Source organism: Triticum aestivum, chromosome 3B, assembly GCF_018294505.1.
Source record: "Triticum aestivum cultivar Chinese Spring chromosome 3B, IWGSC CS RefSeq v2.1, whole genome shotgun sequence".
NCBI lineage: Eukaryota > Viridiplantae > Streptophyta > Magnoliopsida > Poales > Poaceae > Triticum > Triticum aestivum.
In genome coordinates this window covers 784,026,427-784,042,071 of record NC_057801.1, presented here as the reverse complement: position 1 = coordinate 784,042,071, position 15,645 = coordinate 784,026,427, and the positions used below count along the sequence as shown (strand labels likewise).

Genomic DNA, 15,645 nt, shown 5'->3' with positions numbered 1-15,645 from the left:
TTGCAAGGCTTAGGTGATGAGTATTACCGAGAGGGCCCAGAGATACCTCTCCGACAATCGGAGTGACAAAACCTAATCTCGAATTATGCCAACCCAACATGTACCTTCGGAAACACCTGTAGAGCACCTTTATAATCACCCAGTTACGTTGTGACGTTTGGTAGCACACAAAGTGTTCTTCCGGTAAACGTGAGTTGCACAATCTCATAGTTGCAGGAACTTTGTATAAGTCATGAAGAAAGCAATAGCAACATACTAAACGATCAAGTGCTAGGCTAACAGAATGGGTCATGTCAATCACATCATTCTCCTAATGATGTGATCCCATTAATCAAATGACATCACATGTCTATGGTTAGGAAACATAACCATCTTTGATTAATGAGCTAGTCAAGTAGAGGCATACTAGTGACTTTATGTTTGTCTTTGTATTCACACGTGTATCATGTTTCCGGTTAATACAATTCTAGCATGAATAATAAACATTTATCATGATATGAGGAAATAAATAATAACTTTATTATTGCCTCTAGGGCATATTTCCTTCATTCATAACGTCTTGGTTTGCTGGGGCGGGTGCGTCACCTAGCGGTGCTTCTAGGACATATGCTTTCTCGGCAGTTATGAGGATGATCCTCAAGTTCCGGACCCAGTCCGTATAGTTGCTAGCATCGTCTTTCAGCTTGGTTTTCTCTAGGAACGCGTTGAAGTTGAGGTTGACATGAGCGTTGGCCATTTTATCTACAAGACATTTTGCAAAAGTTTTTAGACTAAGTTCATGATAATTAAGTTCATCTAATCAAATTATTTAATGAACTGCCACTGAGATAGACATCCCTCTAGTCATCTAAATGATACATGATCCAAGTCAACTAGGCCGTGTCCGATCATCACGTGAGACAGACTAGTCCTCATCGGTGAACATCTCCATGTTGATCGTATCTTCTATACGACTCATGTTCGACCTTTCGGTCTCTTGTGTTCCGAGGCCATGTCTGTACATGCTAGGCTCATCAAGTCAACCTAAGTGTTTTGCATGTGTAAATCTAGCTTACACCCGTTGTATGTGAATTTTAGAATCTATCACACCCGATCATCACGTGGTGCTTCGAAACAACGAACTTTCGCAACGGCGCACAGTTAGGGGGAACACTTTCTTGAAATTGTTATGAGGGATCATCTTATTTACTACAGTCGTCTAAGCAAATAAGATGCAAAAACGTGATAAACATCGCATGCAATCAAATAGTGACATGATATGGCCAATATCATTTTGCTCCTTTGATCTCCATCTTCGGGGCGCCATGATCATCATTGTCTCCGACATGACACCATGATCTCCATCATCGTGTCTCCATGAAGTTGTTCGCCAACTATTACTTCTACTACTATGGCTAACAGTTTAGCAAAGAAGTAAAGTAATTGCATGGCGTTATTCAATGACACGCAGGTCATACAATAATTAAGACAACTCCTATGGCTCCTGCCGGTTGTCATACTCATCGACATGCAAGTCGTGATTCCTATTACAAGAACATGATCAATCTCATACATCACATATATATCATTCATCACATCCTTTTGGCCATATCACATCACAAGGCATATGCTGCAAAAACAAGTTAGACGTCCTCTAATTGTTGTTGCATATTTTACGTGGCTGCAATAGGGTTCTAGCAAGAACGTTTCTTACCTATGCCAAAACCACAACGTGATATGCCAATTTCTATTTACCCTTCATAAGGACCCTCTTCATCGAATCCGATCCGACTAAAGTGGGACAGACAAACACCCGCTAGCCACCTTATGCAACTAGTGCATGTCAGTCGGCGGAACCTGTCTCACGTAAGCGTATGTGTAAGGTCAGTCCGGGCCGCTTCATCCCACGATGCCGCCGAAACAAGATAAGACTAGTAGTGGCAAGTAAATTGACAACATCTACACCCACAACAAAATTGTGTTCTACTCGTGCAAAGAAACTACGCATAAACCTATCTCATGATGCCACTGTTGGGGAATGTTGCAGAAAATAAAAAATTTCTACGCTTCACCAATATCAATCTATGGAGTTATCTAGCAACGAGAGAGATGAGTGCATCTACATACCCTTGTAGATCGCGAGCGAAAGCGTTCAAGAGAACGGGGTTGAGGGAGTCGTACTCGTCGTGATCCAAATCACCGATGATCCTAGCGCCGAACGGACGGCACCTCCGCATTCAACACACGTACGATTGGGGAAGACTTCTCCTCATTCTTGATCCTGCAAGGGGAAGGGAGAGGTTGATGGAGATCCAGCACCACGACGGCATGGTGGTGGAAGCAGCGGCGATCTCGGCAGGGCTTCGCCAAGCTCAGCGAGAGGGAGAGGTGTTACGAGGGGAGAGGGAGGCGCCAGGGACTAGGGTGCACAGCCCTCCCTCCCCCCCTCTTTATTTAGGGGCCCTGGGGGGGCGCTGTCCCCCTAGAGATTGAATCTCAAGGGGGGGGGCAAGGGGGGGGGGGACTTTCCCCCCAAGCCAAGTGGAGCGCCCCCCACCCCTAGGGTTTCCAACCCTAGGTGCAGGGGAGGCCCAAGGGGGGCGCACCAGCCCACCAGGGGCTGGTTCCCCTCCCACTTCAGCCCATGTGGCCCTCCGGGATAGGTGGCCCCACCCGGTGGACCCCCGGGACCCTTCCGGTGGTCCCGGTACAATACCGGCGACCCCCGAACTTTCCCGGTGGCCGAAACTGGACTTCCTATATATAAATCTTCACCTCCGAACCATTCCGGAACTCCTCGTGACGTCCGGGATCTCATCCGGGACTCGGAAAAACTTTCGGGTTACCGCATACTAGTATCTCTACAACCCTAGCGTCACTGAACCTTAAGTGTGTAGACCCTACGGGTTCGGGAGACACTCAGACATGACCGAGACGACTCTCCGGTCAATACCCAATAGCAGGATCTGGATACCCATGTTGGCTCCCACATGTTCCACGATGATCTCATCGAATGAACCACGATGTCGAGGATTCAAGTAATCCCATATACAATTCCCTTTGTCAATCGGTACGTTACTTGCCCGAGATTCGATCGTCGGTATCCCAATACCTCGTTCAATCTTGTTACCGGCAAGTCATTTTACTCGTACCGTAATGCATGCTCCCATGACCAACCACTTAGTCACTTTGAGCTCATTATGATGATGCATTACCGAGTGGGCCCAGAGATACCTCTCCGTCATACGGAGTGACAAATCCCAGTCTCGATCCGTGTCAACCCAACAGACACTTTCGGAGATACCTGTAGTATATCTTTATAGCCACCCAGTTATGTTGTGACATTTGGTACACCCAAAGCACTCTTACGGTATCCGGGAGTTACACGATCTCATGGTCTAAGGAAATGATACTTGACATTAGAAAAGCTCTAGCAAATGAACTACACGATCTTGTGCTATGCTCAGGATTGGGTCTTGTCCATCACATCATTCTCCCAATGATGTGATCCCGTTATCAATGACAGCTGATGTCCACGGTTAGGAACCCGTAACCATCAATTGATCAACGAGCTAGTCAACTAGAGTCTCACTAGGGACATGTTGTGGTCTATGTATTCACACATGTATTACAATTTCCAGATAACACAATTATAGCATGAACAATAGACAATTATCATGAACAAGGAAATATCATAATAACCATTTTATTATTGCCTCTACGGCATATTTCCAACAGAAAGTACCAGCGGCGTGCATTTTGGCTGGCCCACAACTAGTGTTTTTGCCAGTTTTTTGGAATGTTTGGGTTTTAGTGTTTTAGCTTTAGGCTTATGCTTCAGTTTTTCTACATTAAATTTACATCATTGGAACTTCCATCTAAGATCTTCTACAACTGAACTCCTCAAGATCCCCCTAAACGTCTGGGTGGATAGCTGGGACACAACCCGGCCACAAAACCGCCACTCAACTACCCCCACACACCCAGCCCAAATGTATGGGTCATCTGACATCCCTCATATCCATCCCATATGTGAGGCAGATATGGGAACGCTTAGGTGTGGCCGAAGGCATCCGCCACGTCGGACTAATGGGTGGGGCATGTGCAAAAACCCATTAGTCCCCTGGGTTCGTCCTTCTATTTGGTCAGGACACATTCATGTCGTCAATCTAGTGCACTACCCGCAGGACCAAAGTAGGCTATTTAAGACGGGCGACGAAGGTAACCCTAGTCGCGTACATCCCCCTCCTATCCATCTAGTCTGCACCGCCATAGCTTCCACCTCCCATTCCCTTTCCAAAGTGAGCTTGGCGTCTGCTATGGTATGGAAAAGGATAATTTACTATAAAGTGATCACAACCAAGTGTCGAGTATAGACTACCACCGAGATTCTTGCTGCCGAGGAGGCACGCGATGCTTTTCAAATTGTGGTGTAGTAGGGGGAGGTAACAGAGAAGGAAGAGGAGGAAGTTCCATGGGAGGAGGAGCTGCAGAAGGAGGAGGTGGGTCTATAGTATATGGAGGAGTAGGCATGGTATGGAGGTTGAGCCCAACGATTTTGGCATGGAGGAGGTAAAGGCAGGGTTCCAACATGCCAAAGCCGTGGAGACCGCCACCGAGGTTCGTGCCGCCAAAGATAAAATCATTCTTCTCAAATTGTGGCATGGTAGGAGGAGGTAATGGAGAAGGAGGAGGAGGTAGTGCCATGAGAGGAGGAGGTGTCGAAGGAGGAGGAGGGTCTGTAGGATACCTTGGAGGAGGCGTGGACATGGAGGTTGAGCCCGGTGTCTTTGGAATGGAGGAGGCGAATGCGGTGTTACAACACGCCAAAGCCATAAAGGCAGTAGTGCAGTTTGAGGCAGAACAAGCCGCCATCCTCGACTCGATCCACTCAGAGCAGGAGGTGGCGATGAACCATTGTCGTATCCACCTCGCTGGCATGAGGTGGAAGATAATCTTCACGAAACTAAAAGAAGACCATGAGTAAAAGAAATCGGAGCTGTGCCCCGCCACAAATGACCACGAGGCCGGTCCGTCTGGCATGGGAGTCATCTACATCTCTCATGATGAGTAGAACATGGATAGTTTTTATTCCAATGGAGCTCGTTTTACCTATGTATGATGATGAGGATGAATTTTAGTTGCATGGAGTAGTATGTAAATAGGGGTTTGCACATGTGGAGTGTGTTGCTGCACCGGACAAATGAGGGATGACCGGCACCGGTCCGCCGATGCGCTCGAACACGTCCGTGGACATATAAGGGGTCAGATTCAAAAATTGCGGATGTAGATGCTCTAATGTGTGACACTTGTTATGGGTTATTTGCTATCTTGAAGACATTAAATAAATTTCTATGTATTTAATGAAAATAAATGCCCGTAATAGATTAAATATAGATAACGGACACAGAAAACTAAATTTTTACATGCCACGCAATGTTTGTTGAGATTGGAATGAGTTTCAAGGACAATCATGGAAGCAGTTATTGCTTCACATACAAACCTGTTTGTTCCTTCTCGAAAAATAGTTTCTTCATCGGAGATGGTGCGGGTTGTAAGCATCCTACATGAAAACTTTTGCAAAATATTCTCAAGTTTTTACCACATCCTCTAGGGACCATATCATGACTCCATGCCAAGTCTCCAGATTTTTGTGCTCCATTAAATTTCTAATGACTAAAATGACAATAATCTACATCTCAGTAAACACCACAAATACTAAACACCACAAATAATATTTCTAAACCCACTTTGGTCTATAATTTCATGTACCTATAATTCAAAATCGAATTATATCCAGTAAATACTAGAAAGGCACTTAATGGCTTAAATATAACAAATGGCCCTGCAAAAATGCCAACTTTTGACAAGTTACATGCAATGGTGCGTGTTTAAGTGCAAGAAAACTTTGAAGGACAACAGAGGAAGCAGCGGTCGCTTCCAATGTAAACCTTATCCATGCCCTCTCAAAATCTAGTTTCTTCCTCAAAGATAGTCTAGTTTGTAAGCAATCTACATGAAAACTTTTGTGAATCATTCTCAAACATTTTTAAGATGGCCATTGAGGGCCATATAATGACACCAGTCCAAGTCTTGGAACTTTTGGTTTCGTTTGAATTCCTGAAAATTAAACTGGCAATAACTACATGTCGGTAACCAGATCTCAGACCACTAGTGTATGAGACTGCTTTTAATTTACGGTATTTGGGCTAAACACATACAAAATACCATCATAGTATATGTTTATTTACATTCGGTCATTACTGCATGTACATGCAGTCAAAATTTTAGTGATATCCATTACATAAAATAAATGCACTGAATGGTTTAAATATAGCAAACGGGCCCAAAAATATCAATTTTGACACGTTTCATGTAATAGTACATGTTGAGTGTGCGCAAAATTTGAAGGCCAATGAATGAAGCAGCAGTCGCTTTACAGATAAACCGGATCTGATTCATCTTGAAACCTAGTTTCTTGCTTGGAGATGATCTGATTTGTAAGTAGTCTACATCACACTTTTGTAAAATATTGTCAAATTTGTACGAAAGCCCTCTGGGGGGGGGGGGGGGGCATATCATGATACCATGTCAAGTCTTGGGATTTTTGTGCTTCATTTGAATTTCTGAGAATTAAAATGATAATAACCTAAATTTTGATGGTCAAATCTTGGACCTGTGGTGTATGAGACTCTCTTTTTGTGGTATATGGGCTAAACATATACTAAAGTTCATCAATAATATTTTTAACCCACTTTTGTACATAATTGGTACCCGCAAGGTTTGTCTCATGAGAAACATGACATTTTCCCTCTCGAAATTTGCGTAGGACATAATCTTCACGGTACCCTCATGGCCGGGACTACCGTTAGCATGACATGATCCATAACGGTATCTGCGGCACTGTGCAAACTCTTGATACAATATGACCATCTCCCTATCGCGCACGATGCTACTTATCATATCATCGCGTGGTAATGCGAGAAAGCTTCCTCCAACAGTAGACCCTCATAGGCCGGGGCATAGTGTAGCACTGGTTTTGGGAGGCACACTTATCCTTGAAGGGTTGACGCGCATGCTGAAATAGTGATTTTCGACTTCCAAGAAATGCGAAGGGAGGGCGGAGCCCCGGGGTGTCTTCTCTTTTTTCTTCTTACTTCTTGGTAGGACCGGGTCCCGGTGCTGCTACTATACGTGTGTTATTGCATAACTGCAACTTCATTGAGTGGGCGAGGTTTGTCGTAGTAGAGTCCACCGTGATATTGTTCTTTTTCCTTATTTTCTCCAGGGGCAATCTTTGTTCTTCTTATTCTATTCATCCATTTAAGCGTCATGCTAATTCCTTTTCATTACGTAATATTTTTACACATAGTGCATACAACACACTCATTTTTTATAAAGAAACGCATGATCCATGTCCTTGAAGCCAATTGGTTGGCAAAGAAACACATAATCCATGTACTTGAAACTTATTGATTGGCAAAGAAACACATAATCCATGTACTTGAAGCCTATTGGTCCAGACATCCATCTACGGATTGATGACATGGTCTATCCTATTGCTTTTTGTTTGAGATGGACAATGGCGTATTGCTTCTTCTTTTTTTGACATGGACATGACCTACTACTACTAGTGGAAATAAATCACGTCCACCGTCCACACCAAACAAAAATATGTATGTCCTCCTCGAGGCGCTGGCCGCACGCTGCCGCTGCAAGTTCCTCTTTTCCTCTCGAAACGAAAATGTTTCATCTTTTCCCTCAAGCCGCTGCTGGCCGGTCGTCTACAGTATGCCGTTTGTTCTCGGTGCGAATTTCAGGTAACTCGCCGATTGCCGGAAATCTCGATGCCCCAGGAAAATTTGTTACCACCCAAATTTTTGGAATTCATTTTCAACAGCACAATGTCAGATAGACCGTAGGCGTCGTATGTATGCGTTATGCCAACCAGGCACTTGCCCTACCGGTAGGGAGCTTGACCTGATATGGTCACGTCAGTGGCCTATTCCCCGTTTTGTAAAATAAAATAAAGTATTTTTGCGTCATCCAAAGCTTATTAAAATTAAAAGTTGTGGTGCGAAAGTACAAGTCAAACTCTCAACCTTTTGATCCTCAAAAAAAAAAAAACTCTCAACCTTTTTTCCCCTAAAAAAAAATCTCAACCTTCTATAGATGAATACTAGGCGTGTTGATCGACTACTTGAATAGAAAATACTTCGTGTACGCAATGGATTAAGTGAAAATATATATGGATGTTACAAAGTCATTTGAAGATTTCTGGGCGAAATCCCTGGATTTTTCATAACGGGGTACCCCCCCTCGCGCCCCCAATAAAACCGGAATAAAAAACATTGGTGTACACCCATGATCCGACACCATTTAGAAACACTCAGCATCCGGCACCATGGTGGAGCAACGTCGCGGGAAAGGCTCCAGATGGTGCGGAGCCGCGTCCAGTCCAGCTGTCGCAAGGACACTGCACCATGGTGGACACCGCCACAGGCCACCGCCGGGGTACTACTCCGTGGTGGAGTCCGCAATCGAGGCACTCCTCCGCCCTTCCCGGAACCAGTTGCGCCGGACATTGCATCCTCTCCTCCTGGTATGTCACCTACCATAGTAGCTGCCAGCCGCCAAGCCTGACCCTTCGCCAGGATCATGGAGATGACGACAATCATGGGGGCGCTTAGTCCCCGAGCTCCTCCCCTAAGCACAGTCAACACCTCTCCACCGGTGGAAAGAAGAATTTGTAATATGTCCGATGAATTGGTATAGCTAATTTCTATGTATTTTATACAACTAACATTAATCTATAGCCCAGTTTTTTAATATCGGCTAATATCTGTATTATTCCTAATCTATGGTACCTAGGTTTAACGGTCTTGTGCAACTAGCAAGACTAGCAAGGTAGATACCCTTATTAGTACTAATGAGGACACAAGCGAAGTTTTATTTCTGTTTCTGAAATGATTCATGTGTAGAATACCATCACTTCCATGGATTGATATCTTGAGTTCTCATTGAGGAAACATTTTTACTTACTACAAACTCCTGCCGACATCACGCAATGCGAGGTTGAGGAAGAAGTAGCCGATTTGGATCGATGATGCCGACATGGAGAGTGTCAGGGAGAGTTGGGGCGGTGCGGGAAGCACGACCACACCACGTTGTGTATGTGTAGCACATTGCAAGCGCTGACCTGGTCGTGTCCAACGGTGTGGTCCATATCGACCAAAGATGTCGACGGTGAGGGAGGTAGTTGGAGGCGGTGTAGCAGATCTATTTTGGAAGCCGAAGTGCGATGGGGAGGATAGACTAGTGTTCGGGACGAATGGATGGTGCAGGTTATTTAGTTAGGGTGTAACGTCGGAGGAAGCTAGCTCAGCTAAACCACCTCCAATGCTTTTTTGGGTGAAAATAAGAGGAATAACATTCCAGTTAAAGCATTGCATATTTTTTTATTACATTCTATTTAAATCATTCCAGATAAATTGCGTATAAATATATTCCAGGTAAACCATTCTAGATAAATTGCATATAAATATGATTCATGTAAAACATTCAAGATAAATTGCATATAAATACACTCCAGATAAATCCCATTTAAATCATTCCAGATAAAATTGCATCTAAATACTAAACTAATCATAGGATAAATTGAATTGATAACATTCCAGTCAAACTAATACTACTTTTACTACTACTCTAATCCTCCGGCGATGGCGAGGGATCCCACTCCACGCTCCTTAACATAGCACGATATTGAACCTTCGTTACCTCTAGTCGAACTCTTTTTATGGAAAAGTGTCGCATACCCACTTGACCTGGTCTGATGGGTCACCCATTGCTTCTTCAATGCGGTTGTGTCCTTCCGCAACTGGTCGCCAGCAAAGATTGGCCCCCATTCCTCTAGCTAGGCGGCAAGGTTCGACCAAGGAGGTGGCGGTGGCGGTGGCGACGGGAAGGACTCCTTCGCATGGTCCTCGGCAAGGCTTGGCGGCGGAGGCAGTGGTGGCGCCAACATACTTATAGACACCCCCTTACCCTGCTTGGATGTTGACGCGGCGATGGCCGCAGAAGTGGGAAGGACTCCTCCACGTGGTCGTGTCATATACAATTTTTTTTGAAATTAGGATGTGAACATAGCATACACTTGCATATCATGACTTCGGTGCATTTCGAAGTTGTTTGGAATTAATTTGACTATTCTAGGAACCCTAATTAAGTTTTGAGATATATTCAATAGTTTTTTTTTTTGCGGGGAATATATTCAATAGTTATATTAAGTCCATTTGGATAAAATGTATTAAAAATATCGCATCAGGGTTGGAAATGTTTTTCCTATGATCCATATAAGCCCTAGTATTTTTTTTTCTAATTTTCGAGAGTTCAATGGATTTGCACTGTGATGAAATTGTGCTAGTTAAAAGTCGGTTCAAACCCTGGGTTAATAAAGAAAAAGAAAACAAACAGAAAAGAAAAAGGAAAAGTGAAAGAAGCCCAGCCAGCCCATCAGCCCAGCTAAGCTGACCCAAAACTCACCCCCTCGTGCACCCAGTAAAAACAGAAAACGATACGTTGCGATCTAAATCTCGCAGCTGTCTGTGCTAGATCGAAGGACAACCGCACCCACGCGCTCTGTCTATCATTGACAGAGGGGCCGAGCCCATCGTCTTCAGTCTTCAGTCTTCATCGGCTAGATGGTTGTGGATTCTCGCATCCAGTCCAGGCGTCGAGTGGGGAGACGAGGCTGCCGGTGAAAACTGTGCTATGACTCGGGTCATGGCGGGCGATGGCGGCGTCTTTGCGTCGCTATCTTGTTGAAGACATCGCCACTGCAGCTTCGGTCGACTTGCTTGCGCTGCTCCGGATGAAAACCTAGATCCGGAGTTTCCGGATCAGACGATGGCGGTGCTTTTCGCGTTGTTTTCCCTCATGGGGGCATCGTTTTTGAGGAGCGGCTGGATGTAGGAGACAAGTGGTGGAGCGGTTTTTCATTTATCACGTCGGTGATGGTGGATCTCAACAGCGTGGCGCCGTGGAGACTCGGCATCCGATGCGCGGTGATAGATTATCGTCGACAGATGCGGTTGGATGGACGAACGCAAGGCGGTGGCGCTGTCTGGCGCCATGGTGGCGTTGACAGCTGACCTGGCAAGTTGCGTCGATACCTTCTCTGGGGATGGTTATGTGGATGACGGCGGCTGTAGCCTCGGTGAGTGCGCCGGGCTGATATGTGACCCATTCCTGGTATGTGGCTGGGATGGGGCATCCGGCATTAGATGTTAGGTTTTGATGCGATGTCTATTTGGTATTAGGCTTGTACATTCGTCACCCCTGCATCAAGGGGATAGGAGTAGCGACAGGTGTCGCCAGGATGGTGGCTTCAGGCTTACTGATGTAATGCTTTGTAAGGTCTCTGATAATAATTAATAAAATGGCTGCATGCATTGATCAGATGCGGAGGCCGGGGGTAGTCCTCCTTTTCTAAAAAAAAGGGCTGCCCATCAAGCCATATCAGACGGTTGTGTTTTAATTTCGCTGAATCGATACCAATCAGCCACTGTTGTTCGTTGTCACTAAACAGCATGACCCAGATCACGCCACTTGGCATAGCTTTTAAACTAAAATTATTTAATTACAACTAATTAGGCGGTTCTGCATAAAAGACCCTCTAACTTCAAATTGTCATAACTTTTATTCTGTAAATTCAAATGGAATGATTTGTTTTTGAAAAATGACCCTTATAAAATACCTTTTCCACCAGAACATTTTATATCCAACCATTCTGTGTACCTGCCACGTGAGAATGGTTTAGATCATGTATTATATCATTGATGATGACAATAATAATCTCACATTGTCTAAATTTTAGAGACAATTCTTATATCTAATTTGCTTGTATTTAGGCACCGATTGTATTTTTGTATTTTTCACAAAAAAAATTAAGCCTAAATATGGTCCCAAAAAACTAAAACTTGACATGGGTTCTTATTATGGGTGTATTGGGAGGTGAAAAAGTCTGACAAGAAATGACAACTGTTTGGTTGTGCTTTTTCTTTGAAAAGGGTGAATCTACCAATGGTTCTGAACCTCCTCTCTCTTGCAACCTCTACATGTCATATGTTTGCAACCACACAAATGACAGACTCTGCTAGATTTCTCTAAGCGGTATATATGCGAACAGGCGTCCCTTTAGTATTTCATAGTACAGGACAAACGCCATCCACAAGATGGGCCAGGAGACCACTTCATATGTGCTGGGAAGCAAGAAGTATAAGCCACCCGGCTACACAAATAATGATATCAGAACACCGTAAACGCAGCAGCACCACCAATCCAGCATGTCAAAGATCCCGTAAATACAACATCACATCCACCATACATAGAATAGAACCGACGAACAGCAGTTTTCTTATGCATCCCCTCTACTAGTAGGGATCAACTCAATTAAACCGTGCCAGCGAGACTGACCAGCCTATACAACTCTTCTTGTCAAGGGACTCGTCAGGATAGCAAACTTGTCCACAAGATTTGAATCATGAGAGACCAGGGCCAGGGTGACGCGCCTGGCTGTCATCCACCCAATGAAAGGTTTTAGGCCCAGTTGGAATCATGATGTCAAGGTAGAGTATGACGGCGGCCAAGACATACTCGTCATAGGTGCAACGCTTGATGATGTTGCCCGAGTCATAGACAATGAAGCCACTGAAGATGAGTGCCACCAGCGCGCCATAGATCGTGTGAGATAGCTTGTCCAGCGGGAAGAAGATCTGCAAACAGAAGTCATGATCAGTATGTGCATTGTAGAATAGAGAAGACTGATAGATACATGGGCGACACACCTAACTAGAGAATGGAATGGACGGCATCTGACCTGAATGAACCCAAAGACGAGCAAAATCATCAGAGAAGCAAATAGGAAAGGACCAAGGAAGCTAAAGTCCTTGCCCCTCCTTGCAGCCCAGAAGGTGTAAGCAGTGAGGCTCAAGACAACCACGATTGTAAAAATCCCAGCCTCCCAAATGACCTTGCCTGCGCACATAGAAGACTATTTTAGCAGTGGTTCTTTATCAAAGAACAAAACACACATATATCATATACTCCCTCCGTCCCAAAATAAGTGTCTTGACCGAGACACATATTTTGGGACGGAGGGAGTATATAAGAGCAGACTACAAAATGAACTAATTGCTTTCTTATCATCACACACATCTCTTTACCGAGGAAACTATCATGTAAATCTGACTAAACAATAAAGCACATGCATGCTAAAATCTGAAGCAAACGGCAGTGATGCATTGAAGAAGCAAACTATCAGCAACCACCTGCGATGTGGTACAAGCTAGAACGAACCTTGGAATTGGTACGACCCCGAAATGCAGTTGTATGAACGCTGAGGTAAACACAAATGAATGATAGATCACAGAGTGCCTGACAACATAACTTTATATAAATCGAAAACGTATGTGTCGATTTCAATCACTTCAATCCAATGAGATTTAACCAGCACATGCATGTAGTACCTTTAAATTAACCTTTGAACATCTATTGTCTTGTCAGAACACTAGTATGATATAACAACTGAAAATCCTTTTTATTTTGATAAAATTTTAAGCTAGAGTCCAGCAACCTAAACCACGTCCTTGCCAAAACCATGTCAACTTGGCAGGTTGGCTGGCATATTATTGGACAAATAGGCCTCAGATCAAATTATACTATCACAATACTATGTATCTTACAACAAAGAGTGACCGGAAGAAACAGTAAAAAAATATGCAAGATCCAACCAATGTTCTATGACGAAAGCGGAGGTTAGTGTTTGCCAATTTCTTAGTTGAAAATGTAACAGCAGAAAATAGCAAAGCAACGTCTTCTAAAAAAGGTAATCCTGCTAGCTGGCAATACAAATGGTTCTAACTGAAACAAGCATATCAATCATAGTACGAAAATATCTACTAGCCATGGATATGTAATGAATTAACACAATGAGAGGGGCATTAAAGGCACATGGCGACTAACAAGGTAATAGTAGGAAAATTTCTAATAGCCATGTATATGTATATGCATTAACACAATGAGAGGGGCATTAAAGGCATATGGTGAACAGGTTAGGAGCTGGCAGATGTGACTCAAGAATCTGATAAAAGGCATATGGTGGGAAGACATTTACCACTATAAAAGGAACACATGAAGCCCGCAGAGAAGGTGATGGCCACTGTGAAGACGCCAAGCAGCAGCAGGTTGACTGGGTTCTTCTTGCGGTAGATGAGCAGCAGGAGCATCGCTGCGTACAAAAAATTAAGAAGCATTTTAGTAACAGATTATACTCGCAGCTGCAATTCACAAAGCAACCACGTCAAATTCGACAGTAGTTAAGCAAAATTAAGAGTGCATGGGACGTTCCTGTAAAAATCAGGAGTTGTAATCTATAGCTTCGCCGGGACGAGAACTCAAAGGGAAAGCTAGTCCTGTCCTCTCACCAAGGCCCTCGAAACCAGACATAATTAAATCTTTTCTTTTTGCGGGAAGGACATAATGAAAGCTTTCAGGGGAATCACTCAAGTCTTTATGTAATTTCAGGGGAATCACTCAAGTCTTTATGCTTGCAGGCGTACATTCAAGGAAGAGCTAGTTCACAGAGCAAAAAGGAAATCTTATTCAGATTCAGATCTCCCAGATTGGGTGCGAGACTTCTGATGATTGTGCATCATAGTATTTGTTTTGTGGCACTTAAAATGCACTTGTTGTATGTTGTAATTTAATTTTTGTACAGCCCCTGTACATACATGCTCTGTTTCTTTTACCAAAAAGAGAAAACCCTCCCTGCAAACTGCAATTGGATCACAAATTAGAAATGGTTTGAGGCCTCACCGGTGATGGGGAAGAAGAAGAGGAAGAGGAAGATGTAGAGCCCGAGGCCGTCGTAGGAGGATTCGATGAAGTGGCGGAACTTGTACACGACGGCCGCAACGACGGCGGTGAGGAGAAGCTGCAGGAAGAGGACGACGTAGGTCTTCCGGATGAGCTCCCAGCGCAGCTCGGGGCTCTCCGTCGTCGCGGGGTACAGCGCGGCCTTCAGCGCCGCGGTGCTGGTGCCACCCGCCTCGACGTCGCCGCCCTTCATCTCGCCCGGCGATGAGGGTTTTCGCGGGTGTAGAGGCGAGTGGGGGAGTGGGGAGTGGGGACTGGTGGCTGGTGACTGGGGAGGAGCAATGCGAGCGGAGGCTGTATATACTCAGATCAGATGACACCGACCTGCTGGCCCCACGAGTCAGGCAGAAAATCGTGGACGGTGCGAATATTTACCTATGGTGTTTTGTTTTGTTTTTGCGGGTGACATTTACCTATGATGTTCAGCGAAGAAATGACTTCGATGTTCTTTCGTGGAAAAACGAAATTGCAGTTTCTTCAAAAATCTTGAATAGCAACTTTTGTATAGATCCGGTTTTGTTATTTTTCGCACAGATTGTCATGGAAGCCATTTCTTCGCAAAACCGCAAAACTTTACACGTAAGTATACTAGACCATTTTTGGTTAAAAAATCAGATTTTTTTGTCTTTTTCATTTTAAAAAATCAATTAGGGTGCACGTAGACTGAGATTCAATTGGGGAATTTTTGAACCGATAACTCCTATTCAAAAACCTAGCAAAAGGAAAACAACG

General features: G+C 44.3%; 1 protein-coding gene across 1 annotated transcript; it reads right to left on the bottom strand.

Moving 5' to 3' along the window:
* Positions 1-12,175: 12,175 nt before the first annotated feature.
* LOC123072408 (protein LIFEGUARD 2) lies at positions 12,176-15,172 on the bottom strand. Its single transcript, XM_044495959.1, has 4 exons — positions 14,854-15,172; positions 14,153-14,266; positions 12,857-13,014; positions 12,176-12,752 (listed from the first exon to the last, which is right to left on the bottom strand). Exons 1-4 carry the CDS (start codon positions 15,104-15,106, stop codon positions 12,519-12,521), a joined length of 759 nt encoding a protein of 252 aa, XP_044351894.1. The 5' UTR covers positions 15,107-15,172; the 3' UTR covers positions 12,176-12,518.
* Between the last annotated feature and the right edge of the window lie 473 nt (positions 15,173-15,645).

Excerpts from the sequence above, each read along its gene's own strand:
- LOC123072408 (XM_044495959.1), bottom strand. The coding sequence starts at position 15,106 with ATGAAGGGCGGCGACGTCGAGGCGGGTGGCACCAGCACCGCGGCGCTG. Across the intron at positions 14,267-14,853 it reads CTTCTTCTTCCCCATCACCG|CGATGCTCCTGCTGCTCATC; the intron begins GTGAGGCCTCAA and ends TTTTGTACGCAG. Across the intron at positions 12,753-12,856 it reads TCGTCTTTGGGTTCATTCAG|ATCTTCTTCCCGCTGGACAA; the intron begins GTCAGATGCCGT and ends TTCTGTTTGCAG.